This window comes from Notothenia rossii (genome assembly GCF_949606895.1).
Source record: "Notothenia rossii genome assembly, chromosome: 10".
NCBI lineage: Eukaryota > Metazoa > Chordata > Actinopteri > Perciformes > Nototheniidae > Notothenia > Notothenia rossii.
In genome coordinates this window covers 24,714,375-24,731,600 of record NC_136908.1, presented here as the reverse complement: position 1 = coordinate 24,731,600, position 17,226 = coordinate 24,714,375, and the positions used below count along the sequence as shown (strand labels likewise).

The 17,226-nt window shown below is 41.8% G+C and overlaps 1 protein-coding gene across 1 annotated transcript in view; it reads left to right on the top strand.

Moving 5' to 3' along the window:
* Positions 1-17,226, top strand: part of macf1a (microtubule actin crosslinking factor 1a) — a gene marked incomplete at its 5' end in the record, with an annotated part of 277,749 nt that overhangs the window by 170,386 nt on the left and 90,137 nt on the right. The window contains 16 exon segments of the mRNA XM_079655334.1: positions 441-595; positions 1,421-1,547; positions 1,639-1,822; positions 1,963-2,129; positions 2,774-2,952; positions 3,039-3,177; positions 3,278-3,471; positions 4,155-4,314; positions 4,400-4,483; positions 6,402-6,509; positions 6,626-6,724; positions 6,873-6,995; positions 7,383-7,474; positions 7,994-8,129; positions 10,310-16,399; positions 16,865-17,020. Of these exon segments, the coding sequence (XP_079511460.1) occupies positions 441-595; positions 1,421-1,547; positions 1,639-1,822; positions 1,963-2,129; positions 2,774-2,952; positions 3,039-3,177; positions 3,278-3,471; positions 4,155-4,314; positions 4,400-4,483; positions 6,402-6,509; positions 6,626-6,724; positions 6,873-6,995; positions 7,383-7,474; positions 7,994-8,129; positions 10,310-16,399; positions 16,865-17,020 (8,193 nt within the window).

Sequence of the window (17,226 nt, the reverse complement as noted above, 5' to 3'; positions counted from 1 at the left end):
AACCTCAGTTTGAAGAATATTTCAAAATAAAAGCTTTCACCTAAGAGTTTTGAAGAAGCTTTCACTCCACACGGGTCAAAGGTCTCTTTGTCATATCATTTTTGGGCTTCTGCTAACTTCATGAAATTCATGAATGTTTGCATTTTGTGTTGCATTATGAGTTTGTTGCTACCAGCTTTTTGGTTTACATGTTTTCACTTCTCTTCTCTCTTCTCCTCTTTTTAATTTCACCTCTCCTCCATCCATGTTGTCGTCTTACCTCCGTCATCATTCTTTCAAACCATCAATATTTTACAATCTTTCAAATTCATGCTCCCCATTTCTTCCTCTTTACTCCCAACATCCGTCATTCCATTACCTCCATCCCTCTTTCCCTCTTCGTTTATCTATCCCTCTCTCTTTCCTGTTTCTATCCATCCTGAACCCCTTCCTCCTCTCAGATCACAATAACCCGGGGAGAGGAGTGTGTGCTGGAGGACAACTCCCAGAGGACCAAGTGGAAGGTGATCAGTACGACGGGGAACGAGGCCATGGTCCCCTCGGTGTGTTTCACCGTCCCACCCCCGAACCAGGAGGCCATGGACACAGCCAGCAGGTGAGACACAACGCGAAGCAGAACATGGAGCACATCAAAGGGTTGTTGTGGAAATAGATTGGGGATGGGTTACGGATGGTTTTGGTCAGTAGCTAAAAGGATTTCATGGGGAACAAAATTAAATGGTAGGGATCATGTTCCTTCTTGCCATTCACATTACCTCCAAAAATAAAAAAGTGTTTTCAGGTAAAATAATCAACCATTTCCCTAAAAAATACAAAGAAAACTAAATAACCTGGGCAGTTTGAAATAATTTACGTGGTTTCATTTTGTCAATAAATGGCTTAAGATGAGTTTATGTATATAATGTGTTTTGTACAGGAACAGGTATGTAGCAACTAAGTAATTATAACATTTATTTAGTAAAGCAACCTTCAAAGAACAAGATAACCGATAACAGACCTTTAAAACGCACAAAACACCAAACCACTCGAGGCCAGTTTATACAAAAAGCCACACACTGCAGCATTGACTGTACAGCATTAGCCATTTAAATGTGCAAATCCAGTCCCCAGATGGGCCTTTAAAAATATATATATATAAAACTCAACAAGAAATACACAAGAGACGGTACAAAACACAGACTCAACAAAATAAGTACATTAAAACAAAAACGCAGGACTCAGCAACAAAAATGTAATTTTCAATATAAAACTGACCACAGATGCTTTCATAAAGTATTACTCCAGGCCCTTTTCACATAGAACAGAGTGTTTAGCTGGTCATTTGTACAGTAAGTCCCTTTTTCAGAACAGTTTTCATCTCAATTTAGAATCAAAAACTGAAAATGTCTCAAACCTGGTGTGTGTGTGTTTGTGTGTGTAGGGCAGAACAGCTGTACCAGAAGGTCATGTCTCTGTGGCATCAGCTGCATGTGAACATGAAAAGCGTGGTGTCGTGGCACTACCTGCTCAAAGACATCCGGACCGTCTCCGGATGGAACCTGGACACGGTGAGGATCCTTTACCTTGTGGTTTTGTTGTCTTTTTTCCTATTCTAATGTCCTTGTTACTCACGTTATCCCTCTGTGTTTCGCCTGTCAGGTGCGTTGTCAGTCTCCTTCAGAGCGGCAGCAGGTCCTGGATCACCTGGAGTCCCAGATGTCAGACTTCCTGTCTGACAGCAAAGAGAGCATCTTGTTCACGGCAGGAGAAAGACGAGAGCTGGAGAAGGAGGTCCAGCAGGCCCAGACACACTGCCAGGACCTGCTGCTCAACATGGAGACCGGTGAGACTAATACATACATTTACTCAAGTTCAGTGCACGTATAACATACTTTACTCTGGTATTTGTTAAAGCAAATGGCTGCAGTGTGTCTACTCATGCCCAAATGAACTCTAATTAACTTCTTCTCTTCTCTCCCTCAGTGGAGAAGGACGAGTCGGTCTCTCGGTCCTACCTGTCGGAGCTGCAGAACATCACCCTCCGGCTGAACGATGCCGAGCAGAAACTGATGAGGGGGATTCAGACCCCGCCCCCCAGCCGGCTGTCAGGGGACAGCGGTGACAACACTGTGCAGATAGCAGAGCAGGAGGTCAGTGTGAGCCCCCTCTGCTGGCTGCAACGGGCAATAACAATAGGATGATGTTAATGTTTAATAAAGTATTTTAAACATGGTGTAGAGAGCTCTACTGAGGCCTGTAGGCGGTTGAGAATTGTTCTAAGTCTGATCTAAATAGTTGTATCTCTATGTTGATGAATTAAGGATAACAGATAGAGAAAAAAGGTACCATGATAATTTTTCATTTTATTTCCTGAATTTCTTTGTTTTCTATCTGTGAAACAAACAGCTGAGAATGTATTGTTTTCATTTTACAATCTTTTTTAAATGGGTGAAAAAATAAAGTTTTGACAGTGGTTTTTATTTTTATTTTAAAAAATGTCAAAACAAATGACCTTGGCTCTTTTCTAAAGTATTATTCAGTCATTTTCAGAAAGTAATTTACGTCTGACTTAAAATCACCACATTTCTTTTTTGTATCAATCACCTCCCACGGTTTCCCTAGTTTGAAATAAACATTGAAACAAAGGAAACCTTAAAGAAAAAGGCTGCACCACAACTGGAGCATTTTTTGACTCAATCTACCTATTAGACTGTACTGTGTAAGACATACCTCCCACCTAATTTTGATCTTTATTATTTACTAATGGTGTCCTTAAAATCCCATTTTTGTCCAGAATCTGCAGTCGGAGTTGGACGCCATGCGCTCCAGTTTGGGAGATGTGTCCCGGCGCTGCATCAGTTTCTTCGAGGAGAAGCCGACGTCCTCCAGCATCCCCGTCCTCCGGGCTGAACTCAATCAGGCCGTGGAGAAGACAGACAAACTGCACAACCTCTCCTCTGTATACCTAGAAAAGTAAGTGAGCTCTTCCTTCTTCTGTTAATTGGTTAACTCAAAAAAGCCCACTAATGTTTCACTTCCAAAATGTTTCCTCTCCTCAGGCTGAAAACTGTAGAGGTCCTGATGCGTAGCCTGGATGAAGCTGAGAGCCAGGTCAGGAAGAACGAGAGCAGACTAAGTGAAGAGGACATCGTTCCTGCAGACACGACGGCCATTAAAAACCTCAGAGAGCAACTAGGGGTAAGCGACACATAATATTGCATAGACTCCCCTTAAGGCTTGTGTTGTGAGACTGACTCTAACCTTTGATCTGCATCCTTCTCCTGATTCCTCACTCCAGAAGTTGCAGGCTGATCTGGTGGATCAGGAGGGCGTCTTCCAGTCCCTGCAGTCGGAGGTCGCCTGCGCCAAAGAAGCTGCGTCTCAGCTCAGCAAGCTGCACCCGGACCGCAGCCCTGAGCTGGAGCGCCTCCAGGAGAGAGCCAATCAGATGGCAGACAGGTGGAGCGGAGTCAAGAGGCAGATGGACACACGGTGGGCAAGACAGAGGGAAGATGTGGGGGGAAAGGAAACGATTAGGGGATGAGAAGGGTAAAAGGAGGAGAATTGAAAGATTGAAGTCTAATTTTGTTAGGCCTGTATCATGACAACCTTTTTGAATCTTGAAAGGATGTATGAGCCTGTACAATGCAAACACTGATTCGTGTCAGGATAATCTGGTCCAAAATAATTGTGATGTACTTGATATTCTTGAAAATAATTATCCAAACATGTTTTTGACTCTTAAAATGTGAAAAGAAAAACATACTGAAATGACTTTACCTGACATTTGGTAAGAAACTAATATTGGTATTGTTTCACAGAAACACAAATCTGAAATTAATTTTCTGTAAAAAACAACCAATCAAACAATCTTAAATAGAGTCATCATAAATCATAAGTTCCCCATGTATACATTCAGGATAAAAACAGTTTCTACCGTGATAGCAAGCTAGACATCTTATTGTAAGTACTTGTGAATATTTAAAATTATCCTAATAATGCAAATTCACCAGGAACAACTTATTTAATGTTTTTGTATCTACAAACAAAATCCTCCCATCACTACCAAGTATAATTATCAGTAAATATTTAGATAACAGAACAAAAGCTTATATTTATATGTAGAATAAACATGTCTGTGTGTTTTTCTGACAATCCATGTGTTCTCATTGCAGACGGACAGATCTAGAGTCAGTGGGCTCGGCCCTGCAGCAGTACAGAGACGGACACTCTGCTCTCATCAACTGGATCGAAGAAACGACGAAGAGACAAGAAAACACCCAACCTGGACAGACGGACAGCAAGGTGCTGTCAGAACAGCTGGCCCAGCAGACGGTCAGTACCACTGATTACTTTTAAAACTGACACATTGTACCCGACAGTCTTGTATAAATGTCATGATTTTTTTTGGCTTCTTTAGGCATTAGTAGCTGAGATTGAACAGAACCAGACCAAACTAGACGAGTGCCAGACTCACTCCAAACAGTACTGCACCTCAGTGAAGGTCAGAGACTCTTTCTGTTTGTGTTTCATACAGTGTGTCAAATATCTGAGTGTCATTTAACAAAATATTGAAATATGTTATTTTTATTTCAAGTTTTTTGTAATATATATATGTTTGCCTTATTTTTATATAATTTATTAAAAAAAATTGTTTCCTAGTTTTTCCTTCACTTCACTGTTGTCTACATACAAGAATGAAATGCGTGAATAAATAAAAAGTGATATACAGTAGGGCAAAAAAGTATTTAGTCAGCCACCAATTGTGCAAGTTCTCCCACTTAAAAAGATGAGAGAGGCCTGTAATTTTCATCTTAGGTATACCTCAACTATGAGAAACAAAATGAGAAAAAAAAATCCAGAAACTCACATTGTCTGATTTTTAAAGAATTTATTTGCAAATTATGGTGGAAAATAAGTATTTGGTCACCAACAAACAAACAAGATTTCTGGCTCTCACAGACCTGTAACTTCTTCTTTAAGAGCCTCCTCTGTCCTCCACTTGTTAACTGTATTAATGGCACCTGTTTGAACTCGTTATCAGTATAAAAGACACCTGTCCACAACCTCAAACAGTCACACTCCAAACTCCACTACGGCCAAGACCAAACAGCTGTCCAAGGACACCAGAAACAAAATTGTAGACCTGCACCAGGCTGGGAAGACTGAATCTGCAATAGGTAAGCAGCTTGGTGTGAAGAAATCAACTGTGGGAGCAATTATTAGAAAATGGAAGACATACAAGACCACTGATAATCTCCCTCGATCTGGGGCTCCACGCAAGATCTCACCCCGTGGGGTCAAAATGATCACAAGAACGGTGAGCAAAAATCCCAGAACCACACGGGGGGACCTAGTCAATGACCTGCAGAGAGCTGGGACCAAAGTAACAAAGGCTACCATCAGTAACACACTACGCCGCCAGGGACTCAAATCCTGCAGTGCCAGACGTGTCCCCCTGCTTAAGCCAGTACATGTCCAGGCCCGTCTGAAGTTTGCTAGAGAGCATTTAGATGATCCAGAAGAGGATTGGGAGAATGTCATATAGTCAGATGAAACCAAAATAGAACTTTTTGGTAAAAACTCAACTAGACGTGTTTGGAAGAGAAAGAATGCTGAGTTGCATCCAAAGAACACCATACCTACTGTGAAACATGGGGGTGCAAACATCATGCTTTGGGGCTGTTTTTCTGCAAAGGGACCAGGACGACTGATCCGTGTAAAGGAAAGAATAAATGGGGCCATGAATCATGAGATTTTGAGTGACAACCTCCTTCCATCAGCAAGGGCATTGAAGATGAAACGTGGCTGGGTCTTTCAGCATGACAAAGATCCCAAACACACCGCCCGGGCAACAAAGGAGTGGCTTCGTAAGAAGCATTTCAAGGTCCTGGAGTGGCCTAGCCAGTCTCCAGATCTCAACCCCATAGAAAATCTTTGGAGGGAGTTGAAAGTCCGTGTTGCCCAGCGACAGCCCCAAAACATCACTGCTCTAGAGGAGATCTGCATGGAGGAATGGGCCAAAATACCAGCAACAGTGTGTGAAAACCTTGTGAAGACTTACAGAAAACGTTTGACCTCTGTCATTGCCAACAAAGGGTATATAACAAAGATTGAGATTAACTTTTGTTATTGACCAAATACTTATTTTCCACCATAATTTGCAAATAATTCTTTAAAAATCAGACAATGTGATTTTCTGGATTTTTTTTTTTCCTCATTTTGTCTCTCATAGTTGAGGTATACCTAGGATGAAAATTACAGGCCTCTCTCATCTTTTTAAGTGGGAGAACTTGCAACATTGGTGGCTGACTAAATACTTTGTTGCCCCACTGTATATTTGAAGCAATGTTAAACTTTCTCTTGTAAATGATGGTTGCCTAGCCACTATTTTACTGACTCATGTCCCACCATGTCCGTAGGATTATGAGCTGCAGCTGATGACCTACAGAGCCTTTGTAGAATCTACACAAAAATCCCCTGTGAAGAGGAGGAGGATGCACTCTTCATCTGACGCCATCACACATGAGGTGAGGCTGGACGTTCAGATATTATTGATATGGCTACATTATTGAATATTAGGACAATGAATCGTATCCAGTCCATCACAGATCTCTTGTAATTGTTTCTGGATGTTTCTCTGCAGTTCATGGACTTGCGCACACGCTACACAGCCTTGGTCACCTTGACAACGCAGCATGTGAAGTACATCAGCGATGCTTTGAGAAGAATAGAAGAAGAAGAGGTGGGACTTTGTTTCACTATATCTCCCTCTCTTGCTTTTTTGTCATATTAAATCACTGAAGCTTTAAAACAACAATTTCTGTTTAATAGTGACAGGAATTTTTTTCCCCATTATTTATCTTGTAAGTAAATGTTTTTATTCTGAGCAGAAAGAGGTGGAGGAGGAGAAGCAGGCGAGGGTTGGGCAGGTTTCCGACCTGCTGGGCTTTGTCAAGGGCCTCCAGGGACGGACCGGGGGCCCCAACGCCGAGTCCTCACTTGCTGCTCAGCAGGTACACCGATAAGCTTGTTCATTTTATCATCATATTCTTGTTATCATATATTATACACATTATTCTTCAGACAATTAGCATTTTTGCGAGCCAACGCATAATGGTTCCCCGCACGGTGAGCAGGACACCTGCTGGGTTCATTTTGCAATGAAGACTGGCATTATCCTGGTTATTACAACGCTCCTTACTAAAGAAATCAATAATTTATGCATTATATTCATTTAATTTCAGACTTCATTATCCAACAAAGCCTTTTAGTACATAAGTTGAAAGGATAGTGTTTCCTTGTTAATATAATATATTTAGCTGTTTTACTTACATTTTAAAATGGCAGTTGATCCAAGTTGTTTTGTACTAAGTGCATCATGCCTTTGTGTTCTTCTGAAGGCCATCAGTGAACAGCTGGCAGCCAAGAAAGATGAAGTGGCAGATGCCATAAGGAGCACTCAGGTCTTCCTGTTGTCAAAACAGGCCAGCAAGTACGTTTGGATCACACACATGGACACACACATTGCACCGACAACTCATTCACTTCACATACTGTTTGACATTCCCTGTGTCCTTCAATCTAGCAAAATACATGGACACTCACAAACTATCCCAACAGTACATGCTCATTTAGCTGCCTGTCATGGAAATTCTGAATTAAGATGTCAGACCCTTGATATGTGGATTAAAGTTTGGTAAATGTTAGGACTTAAATTAAGGATCAAGGGAAATTGGGGAGTATAAAGTTGCTTACAGTAATATTTATGGACTGGAATGTATTTTTTAGTTTTTTTTTTAAAACAAATTTTAGGTTTCAGAGTATCTAGAGTTTCTTTTACAAGGATTTCACTTCCTGAAAAGTTCCTACACATTTGTGTTTCTAGAAAAAACTCAAATGGTTGACCTTATAATGAAATATTTGTCAAAGATACTGTGTGAAATCTTCACATCGTCACACAATAAACACCTAAATCCCACACGCTCTAACCTCCCCCCTGTGTGCTCTCCAGGCTGTCCCCAGAGGAGTGCGCTCATGTGGAGGCTCAGCTGGAAGAGCTGACGTCCACCTACAACCAGCTGTGCACCAGCTCCACCCAGCAGCTGCAGCAGCTGGAGCAGCAATTGGCCAAAGAGGAGGAAAGAAAGGTAAATTGGCTGGAGGCACGGGCCAAGTTCGACTGCCGATTTGTGACAATAATGTTCTTTTCCAGGGTTTCGTAAGCTTTTAAAAATGTGAATATGCTTGCAAGCTAAGCGCTAGTTCAACTGTGGGCCAGCAAGAGTGTGTGCGTCTTACAGCATGTTGTGTGTTCACTGAGCATTTTGAAAAACATCACCACTATTGACGAATCTCACTCATTGACTTGGTTTGGTTTAACATACATCACAGACCCTTTTCAGAAGTGTATTCAGATGATTATAAATAGTAATTTATATTTCTGGCACTTTAGTTTGACCTCTTTTTTCGTCATCAAGGAGTAGATATAAAAAAATTAAAAAAGAAATAAAATTCACTGGATAGCACTGTCTGAATTGGGCCTTAGCATGGAGTGTTTCGCTCTCTTAAAAGCCTGCAGTCATTTCATTACCTGTCCTATACCACCCCAGTTTTTTTCATCTTCATCATCATCGTCATTATCATCAGAAAACCCATCTGCTGAACTGCTAATATGGTTAATACATGGCCTCACTGGTGCCGCACTGGAGCAGTGCTGCCAAGTCATGCTAGCAGTTAGCTAGAAGCTGTAGAGCTCCGCTTTTTGCAGATCCATCATTAGAATTGTTTTGTTTAGAAATGAGACGCACCTTTATGTTTCCCTTACATTTCTTTAGCCTCAACATAGTATCATGCTACTTTTCTTTATGTTGTGGTTAAATTATTCCACTTCATAAAGTAAAAGCATTACATTTTAGTATTTATTTTTACCAGCATGTACAGTCAATCAATCACACATCCCCAGTCAGTTTTCAGTTTGTCAAAAAAGGTTTCTCTCCTGGCTTATTTAATGTGTTGCATCCAACATTGGTCAAAAAAGGTTTAAATGTGTGTGAGAATTTCAGGTTTCAAGCAATCCAATGATGATGATTCATATGTCCTGACAGCTGCACCTTATAATGGATTATGTGAACGTTGTTTTTACAGGGAACATGTATGTGATAAAAAATACTCACAAAAAAAAATCACTTTACAGTGTGCACCAGAGGCCAGCTATGCAAGAAAAAACCTTCACCATTTGAGCATGTTGTGTCCAGATCACAAGAGTATGTGTGTGTGTGTGCGTGTGAATGAGATGTTTTGTGTTTGTTCTAATGCATACTATTAATGTGTGAAACTTTCAACCAGCATTTTGCTTAAAAACCACTAACAGCAGCCGAAAGGGAAGTGTCGACGTCTGAGGTCTCAGCCAAGGATCAGAATGAGATGTGGAAAAGAAAGCCAGACATTTATAAACACGCTTAATCTGCAGATCAGTTTACTTTTCAGTTACGTTAAATCACACCATAATCTGTGTAGTTACAGCACAATCTAATGTGATTCATCATTTAATTCCAATAACAGTATCAAGTATCTGTGCAACTGTAGAGGAAAACATGTATTCCAAATTGTGTTTGTTGAGATATATTGTCATATAGACAATTTGGCCTTTGTCAGTTCCAATGTGCCATAATTATTTATTTTGAGGCTTTTCTAGTCAAAATTAAAGTCATCAGTAGGTTTTAGTGTCAGTGCAGTGATAGGAGTCATAATGAAGAGTGGCATGCCGAATGCTAACAACCAGCTTCTCACCTGTCGCGCCTCGCTCTGCCGAGTCATAAGCTGGCCCATTAATGTGTGTGCCACGGGACAAGCCCTCACAGTAAGTAGTGCTCGCTTTCTCTCTTACCGTTGCATGTATGTTTTTTTCACAATTCTATTCTACTGTACTTCTGAATATTGCTGTATTTTTCTGCCTTTTTTGTTTCTAGTTGCTTTGTTGCATGCTTAGTGCTTGTGTTAGAATAGCAGTGGTAAGTATTAGAGTGCTTCTTAATATAAGAAAGACATGCAAATACTGGGAAAAACATTCAGATTCCTGTCAAATGTACTCATAAGTATCTTGCCACATATACATAATTTATCCTTTTTTATGCTTTTGTGGCAAATGGTTGTGGGTTTTCTTACTTTTTCTGATTCTACCATCTAATTCTCTTCATAATATATAATTTAATTCTGTATAATAACCTTGTAACATAATATAGTACATAGGCTGTCTTAAGTTGTCATATCACATTGCTCATAGAAGAATGAATGTCAACTCAAATTCCGTTTTTCTTTATTCTTTTAGAACCAGAGTGCCATTGCTGGAGTTATTGACTTGGTAACAGTGGAAACATTCCCAGTGTTCAAAGCAGCCCAACGAGGCCTTATTGACCAGGACACCTGCCATGTACTGTTGGAGGCCCAGCTCATTATGGGTGGGCTCCTTAAGCCTGACTCCCCTCTCAATCTTTCACTGGAACAAGGTCTGGCTCAAGGTCTAATTGACACCCATTATCAACAATCCCTTTCTGAGCTAGAAACTGCCTTGCTGTTGGTGGAAAATACTAAGTCTACAGATGACCGAACACAAATTGTGTTGCCAGTTGCCACAGCCATCGAGTTTGGGCTCATCAGAGAGGATGTGGGACTTCGCATTTTAGAACTCCAGTTAAACACTGGAGGCCTGAGAAACTCAGTCGGAGATCTCATGAGTTTGGAGCAAGCGGACCAAAAGAGACTTTTGACTTCTAGAACCCTTTCCAAACTCCAGTCAAGGCAACATAATAAAGAGCTGATCGATCCAAACACAGCAGAACAATTAACTCTGAATGAGCTTCAACAGCGCTGTGTCTGTGATGACCACCCTGGTCTCCTTCTACTCCCTGTCAAACAGCAACCCGGAGGAACTGTTTGCCTCCGTACTGGAACAAAAGTTGGCATATTCCGTGCAGTCCAGGAAGGTCTGATTGATCGGAAAGTAACTGTACGACTTCTTGAAGCTCAACTCCTTGCCGGTGGTATTTCTGACCCACGATCTGGCCACAGGATGACAATTGATGAGGCTGTTCGCCATGGGCTTATGGACCAGGATCTAGCCTGTGCCATGTTAGCACGCCAGTTGCAAAATGGGGGAATTCTAGACCCTTACAATGGAGAACGGCTGAGCTTGGAAGAGAGCATCCACAGGGATCTTCTCTCTCCTCGCTTGGCTCTATTAGTCCTTGAGTCTCTTTGGGCTTTCATGGGTATACTCAGGCCTGAATCTGGAGAAATCCTGCCAATTGTTGAAGCTATTCAACAAGGAGTTATCTCAGGAGAGCTTTCTAGAAAAATCTTAAGGAAGCGACATGCCATTGGGGCCTTGTACAACCCTGAAAACCTCCAGGTCCTTCCCCTAAATCAGGCTGCTGAAGAGGCCCTTGAGCCAAGTGTGGTCAGTTTTCTCAAGGACATCCACATCCCAGATGTTCTTTCGAGCATGAACCAGTTGGGTACCCCATCTCCAAACCGCTTGAGCTGGGGTTCCACAAGCTCCTCTCCACCACCATCATCTCCAACACCTTCAACCTCTCCTTCAGGTGTTTACTTGGAAACAGCACTTAAACATGGAATGAATCCTGAAGAGCAAGCAAAACAAAATCTTCTGCTTCACCTTATGACTCACAGCTATGTGGATGCCCATTCTGGAAATCGATTGGTGCTGCTTGACCCTGAGTTGGTAGAGTTGGTCAAAGCTACTCAACTGGTTGCTGGAGACTCTGTATATGAAAGTACAGTTAAGCCACAAAGCATGTTGACCACAGATGAGACTGGGAAGCTGCAAATGGAGAGTAAGTTCAGTTCAGCAGATAAAGGAGGGAGTTTGAGACACGCTGAGTTTGAAGAAGGAAGTTCTGATGTAGTCCAGAACAAAAAAGCTGTGATAATTAGTACAGGAACTCTAGAAGAAAGGTATAATGGAAAGAATGACAATAAATTGCTCCACAAACCACCAGTTGTTGATGGGAGTGGTTTAGCAGCAACAAATGAAAAGCGTGTGGATACAAATGCAAAAGTGAAAGCTCAAAAGAAAGAAATGTCTGATCATGAAGCTTTGATGGCTTCAGCTAAAAATATTAAAGGTCAAAATGAGCTTGAAGCAATGGTGTTCAAACCAAGGGATACGGATGGTCAAAAGACTAGTACACCCTCAACAGTAGCTAGAAAAACAGCTACAGAACCACTCAAAACATTGAAAGAACAAATCCAACCGGGACCAAAAACAAATGAAAATGTTAAACCAAAACAATCTGACTATGAGAAAGATGTAAAATATTCCCAGACTGAATCAGAAAGGATTAAACTAAATATAACAATTCCTAAAAAAGCGACTCACTCAAAGCATGCTAAAGAGTTTGATAAAGATTCAGCAGGGGAGATGGAAGGGGAGGATGCTGAATTGGCAAAGTTAGTCCTCCAGCTCAAACAGGGAGGTCTGATGACAGAGGAAGGGGAAAAGCTTCTCCCAGATGAGGCAGTAGCACAGGGTGTCCTTCCTGGTCACACAGCAGTTAAATTAATGGCGCATGCAGGTCTGTTTGGAGGTTTTCTAGATGCTAGCAGCTGTGAGTCACTCAGCATGGATGATGTCATGCAGGAGGGTTTACTAGATGAAGATCTAATGTGGAGTGTCCTGAAGTCAGATAAGACCCTTTCAGGGGTTGTGGATGTAGAAAAAAGGCAGATCTGCGGGGTAAGCGAGGCTGCTCAAATAGGGCTGATTGACCCCAACACCGCTGCTCGACTTCTAGAAGCCCAGGTGGCGTCTGGAGGGATTGTTGACCTTCGTAGGGATAAGAAAGTCTCTGTCACTCTCGCAGCAACACTGGGATTGATTGAGGAGGGCCAAAGAGAAGAACTAGTTGCACTAGAGAAGGCTTACAAAGGAAAGGATTCAGATTCAACAAAAACCCTTACTAAAGCCAGTTTACAGCTACAGATGGAAGGTATTATTGACCCAGAGTCCAAGTCTCCAGTGCCTCTCGAGCAGGCAATCCAGAAAGGGTTAATTAGATCTGAGGATGTTTATCAAGTTTTGGCAAGGCAGGTGGCTGAGGGTGGTGTAATACATCATGCTTCAGGTGTGAGGCTTTCAGTCCCTGATGCTGTAGATAGAGGTTTAGTGGATCGGTCCATTGCTCCTGGGCTGGAAGAACTAGAGTGGGTCTACCAAGGAAAATTCAGCCCTTCATCCCACCCAGAAGCTGTACTTTTCCAGGCATCAACAGGAGCCATTTTAGACCCTGAGTCTGGATGTAAACTGACATTGACAAAGGCTGTTTCTATGGGTCTTTTAGATGAGAATATTGCTAGTGAAACCATGGCTTCTCCTGCTGTAGCACAAGGGGTGCTTGACCCTGAAACTGCACGTATTGTGCCTTATTCAGAGCTTGTAAACCAGGGTAAAATAGATATTGAAACAGGCAAACGTTTCTTGGAGGTAAAACCATTCAGAGGTGTTCCAGATGAGGAAACAGGAGACAGCTTGACCCTTCCTGAGGCCGTTGCGTCAAAAAAAGTTGACCCGGTTCCAGCATTGAGGCTGCTTCAAAGCCAGGCAGACAGTGGAGGGATCATTGATATCAGAACTGGAGATAGGCTTCCCCTATATGAAGCCTGTGAAAGAGGTTTAATTGAAGACAGTATGGTCAGAACAATTGCCACCAACCAGTTTTTGAAAGGAGGCTTGGTTGATCCTGCAACTGGACAACGCGTCTCTTCTCTCAACGAGGCCATTGCGAAACGACTGATACCTAATGACGTAGCTTCAGAGATTCAGGAGAGATTGGCTTCTTTTGCACTCAAGGGTAATGAAGGTAGTGATACACCTGTTACCTCATCAAGTGGTGCATACAGCCCTGCTGTTATATTGTCAGTGTCAAGCCCTGATAGTCCAGCAAATTGGTCGTGCGTAAATACTGAGGGGCCTTCAAAATCTACATTTTCAAAGCAAGGTTTAGGAATTACACAGGACAATGGAAAGACATTCACATCTGTAGTACCAGATCAGTCACTGCTTAACCAACCTTCTACAGAAGAAGAAAAAGTGCCAGTGTCTGTGGAAGAAGCGGCTTCAATTGAGCCAGACCAATCCATAGACCTCTTGTGTAAGTTTGCAACTAATGTTGAGAAAAGAATACAGGAAGCCATAGAAGAGATTGTACCACAGACAAACATCAAACAATCAATGCCTCTTCCTAATCAGAAAAGTATGCAAATAGGTGCGAGTGAGACTCGTGATAAACAAAAGGAAAACGTTCAGGCACATGACCGTGATATTGACAAAAACTCACGGGCAGAGGTCATAAAAGGTGCTGCTGTTTCAAAGTCAGATGGTGAACCTGTGAAAGTAGGGGAAAAGAAGAGTAGACCCAATGATGAGAGCACATCAATGATTAATCGTGATTCTGAAGATGGAAACCTGGCAGCAGAGTTTAGAGATAACAGGGAAGGCAAAGATGAAATTGAAGTATCAACATTGAATGAAGAGGATTACAGAAAGAGTGGTGTGGCGATAAAGAGAGATAAAGTTGTGGATAAGAAGGTTAAACAAGTAGAGAAAGACAAACCAGTAGACATGGAATGCAGCCCTGATGCTGAGCAGTCAGACCAGTTGACCTCTCCATCCAAAGACACAGAAAGCAAAAGCAAGAAAAAAAGGAAGAATAAAAAGAATGGAAAGGGTAAAGAAGCAGAGAGAGAAACACACGCTCGAGAGATAACGCAGTCTTCTCAAATTCATCAAGATGATACACATATTCAAGGGCGTCCTGAGACCACTGAAATTGTCTCAGATAAGCTTGCAACACAAGACAAATGTGAGAAATCAAAGATTCATGGTCCGTCAGATTCTACTGGGCCTTCCAATGTAGAAAGTGAATCAAAGATAGGTGAAAAGATTGAATCTGAAAAGGATTTGGTTAAACAGGAACAGGAATCAGTTCCAGCCGCTCAGCAATCCACAGAAAATACTATTGAGGCAGAGAAGGATACATTAAAAAAGACATTATCAAAGGGTGCAGAAAAGGCTGATATGAAAGAGGAGAGTAAAAGGGAGAGGCAGAAAGAAAATGTTGAAAATATGGTGTCAGTCTCTCAGCAACCAGAACAATCAGAGAGCAGTCAGGAGGTCAAGAAAGGAAAGGAGCATGAATTGCCGCAGAAATCTACTCTACCAAACAACGAGAAAGCAGCCTTGCTAATGAAAGCCAAAGAGAGCATTCTTAAAAAGGTGTTTGAAAAAGGAGTGAGTGAAAAGCAGGCTGCCGAGGAGCTGCAGGCACTACGCAAGGAGGTGGGGAGTCAAGGAAAGACTGTCAAGTCACAAACTCAACCAACTAAAGCTGATTTAGTGGAGAGTCATGGTGTCGGAGATGATGGTGTCAAGAGAACCAATGGTTCACCAAACGAGAGTGCAGAAGAGAAGATGGTCACAGAGGATAAGACGATAGAGAACATTTTTGACAAGGAGGATACCCAACTTTGCGAAGCTTCTTCAACTAAGGGAGGGGAGGGCAGCAGTTTTGGAGAAGGAGATATTAATGCTGCTCCATCAGTCCAGTCCAAAGAAACTCTGCAAAGCAAGCGAAGAAAGAAGAACAAGAAGTCCAAGATTCCTAAAGTGACAGAGGCTGATACTGAGAAGGTACTGCCTGATGAGAAAGTGGATTCTGAGGTGACGCGAACTACCACAAAATCTGCAATGGCTATATCAGATTTAGATGACTTAACAGCAGAACTGCGGATGGACAAACAAACTGATCTGAGTCAGTCGGCCAGTGATCTCACTAGACCCTCAGTTGGTGATGAGGCAAATGAAGTGAGGACCTCTTTAATTCACGGTATAGCAGCTAAGACGAGTCAACACAGTCCCACATATTTATGTAAATCAGAAGAACTCAATCCTAACATCGAGGAACAAACACAATCGGCAGGGGTTACGTCTATAGGTAAAGAAGAATCCCAATCAGAAACCAACATTGCTGGCAAATCCATAGACATTACTCAAAAAGCTGTTGCATGCAAACCAGACATTCAACCCCCAAGTCAATCTGTGGTTCTTGGCACACAACCAGATAAAACAGAAGGGAAAAGCAGAAAGAAGAGAAGGCACCAACCACCTGGAGTTGATGGCAGCAATGTTCCAGAATCAAACACTCTAAAAGAACAACAGCAACATCTTGAGTCTAAAGAATCAGCACCTTCACTCTCAGAAGATACTTCAACAGAGTCTGAATCTCTTGGAGTCCCTGAGTCTGACTCAACCTCTGAGAGTTGGGGGGAAGGAGAGCACGATGTCAGTGAAAGCCGAGCGATAGTGGCCAAAAAAGAAGGGGTGACATCCATGACCAGCAAGGTAAGATAGCCACTGCTAGAATTTAAGTACAGTATGTTTATTTAAGTACACATTAGAGGTTCTTTCATTGAGTATTTCCATTTCATCATGCAATGTTATTGCACTCTACTACATGTTAGACTCAAATGTAATTAATACTCAACTACATTTCCCATACTGCTTTTGTCCAGTCCAAACAATGTATCTCCAAATGTTTGGAATGTGAATATTTCTGATAAATTGAACATTAAAGACTTCCTTTATGTGTTGAGAACATTATCTTACTACTTAAGTGAAACAAACTCCTTAAAAAGCCTCTTGGATCAGGTGGAAACTAAACATCCTTGAACGTAAAGTTAAAGGATCCAAACACTGGAAGAAGCTAATGATTTGTAAACGATATGGATTACTGTAGAGGGAACTTTCTGCTGCTTAAATGTATACACATTTAATTGTGTTTTATTGTATGTTTTTCCTTTTCCACAGTCATCATTGATGCGGCAAGAGTGCTTGGAGCATGACCAGCAAATTGTAGCCCTGGTGTCCATGGTAAGACACATCGAGGTCCGACTCAAACAGCAGCAGCAGCAGTCTGTTGGCCGCAGCCTTATCGCCTTGGACGACATCATCACACAGACTGAGGTAAAACAATGAGCATACTTACCTGATAAAGAAGTCCTGTCATATTAATGTGATGCCAATCAACATAATCGTACATTTTTGACACTTTAATTATTTTGCAGTTTCAGTTGTGTACTTTGTTCCTTGACAAAATGTGGATTGAAGGATTAAAGCCTCTTAGCAAACGGCATCAAGAAAACTTTTGTTTTCTTTTCCTAATCTGTCTC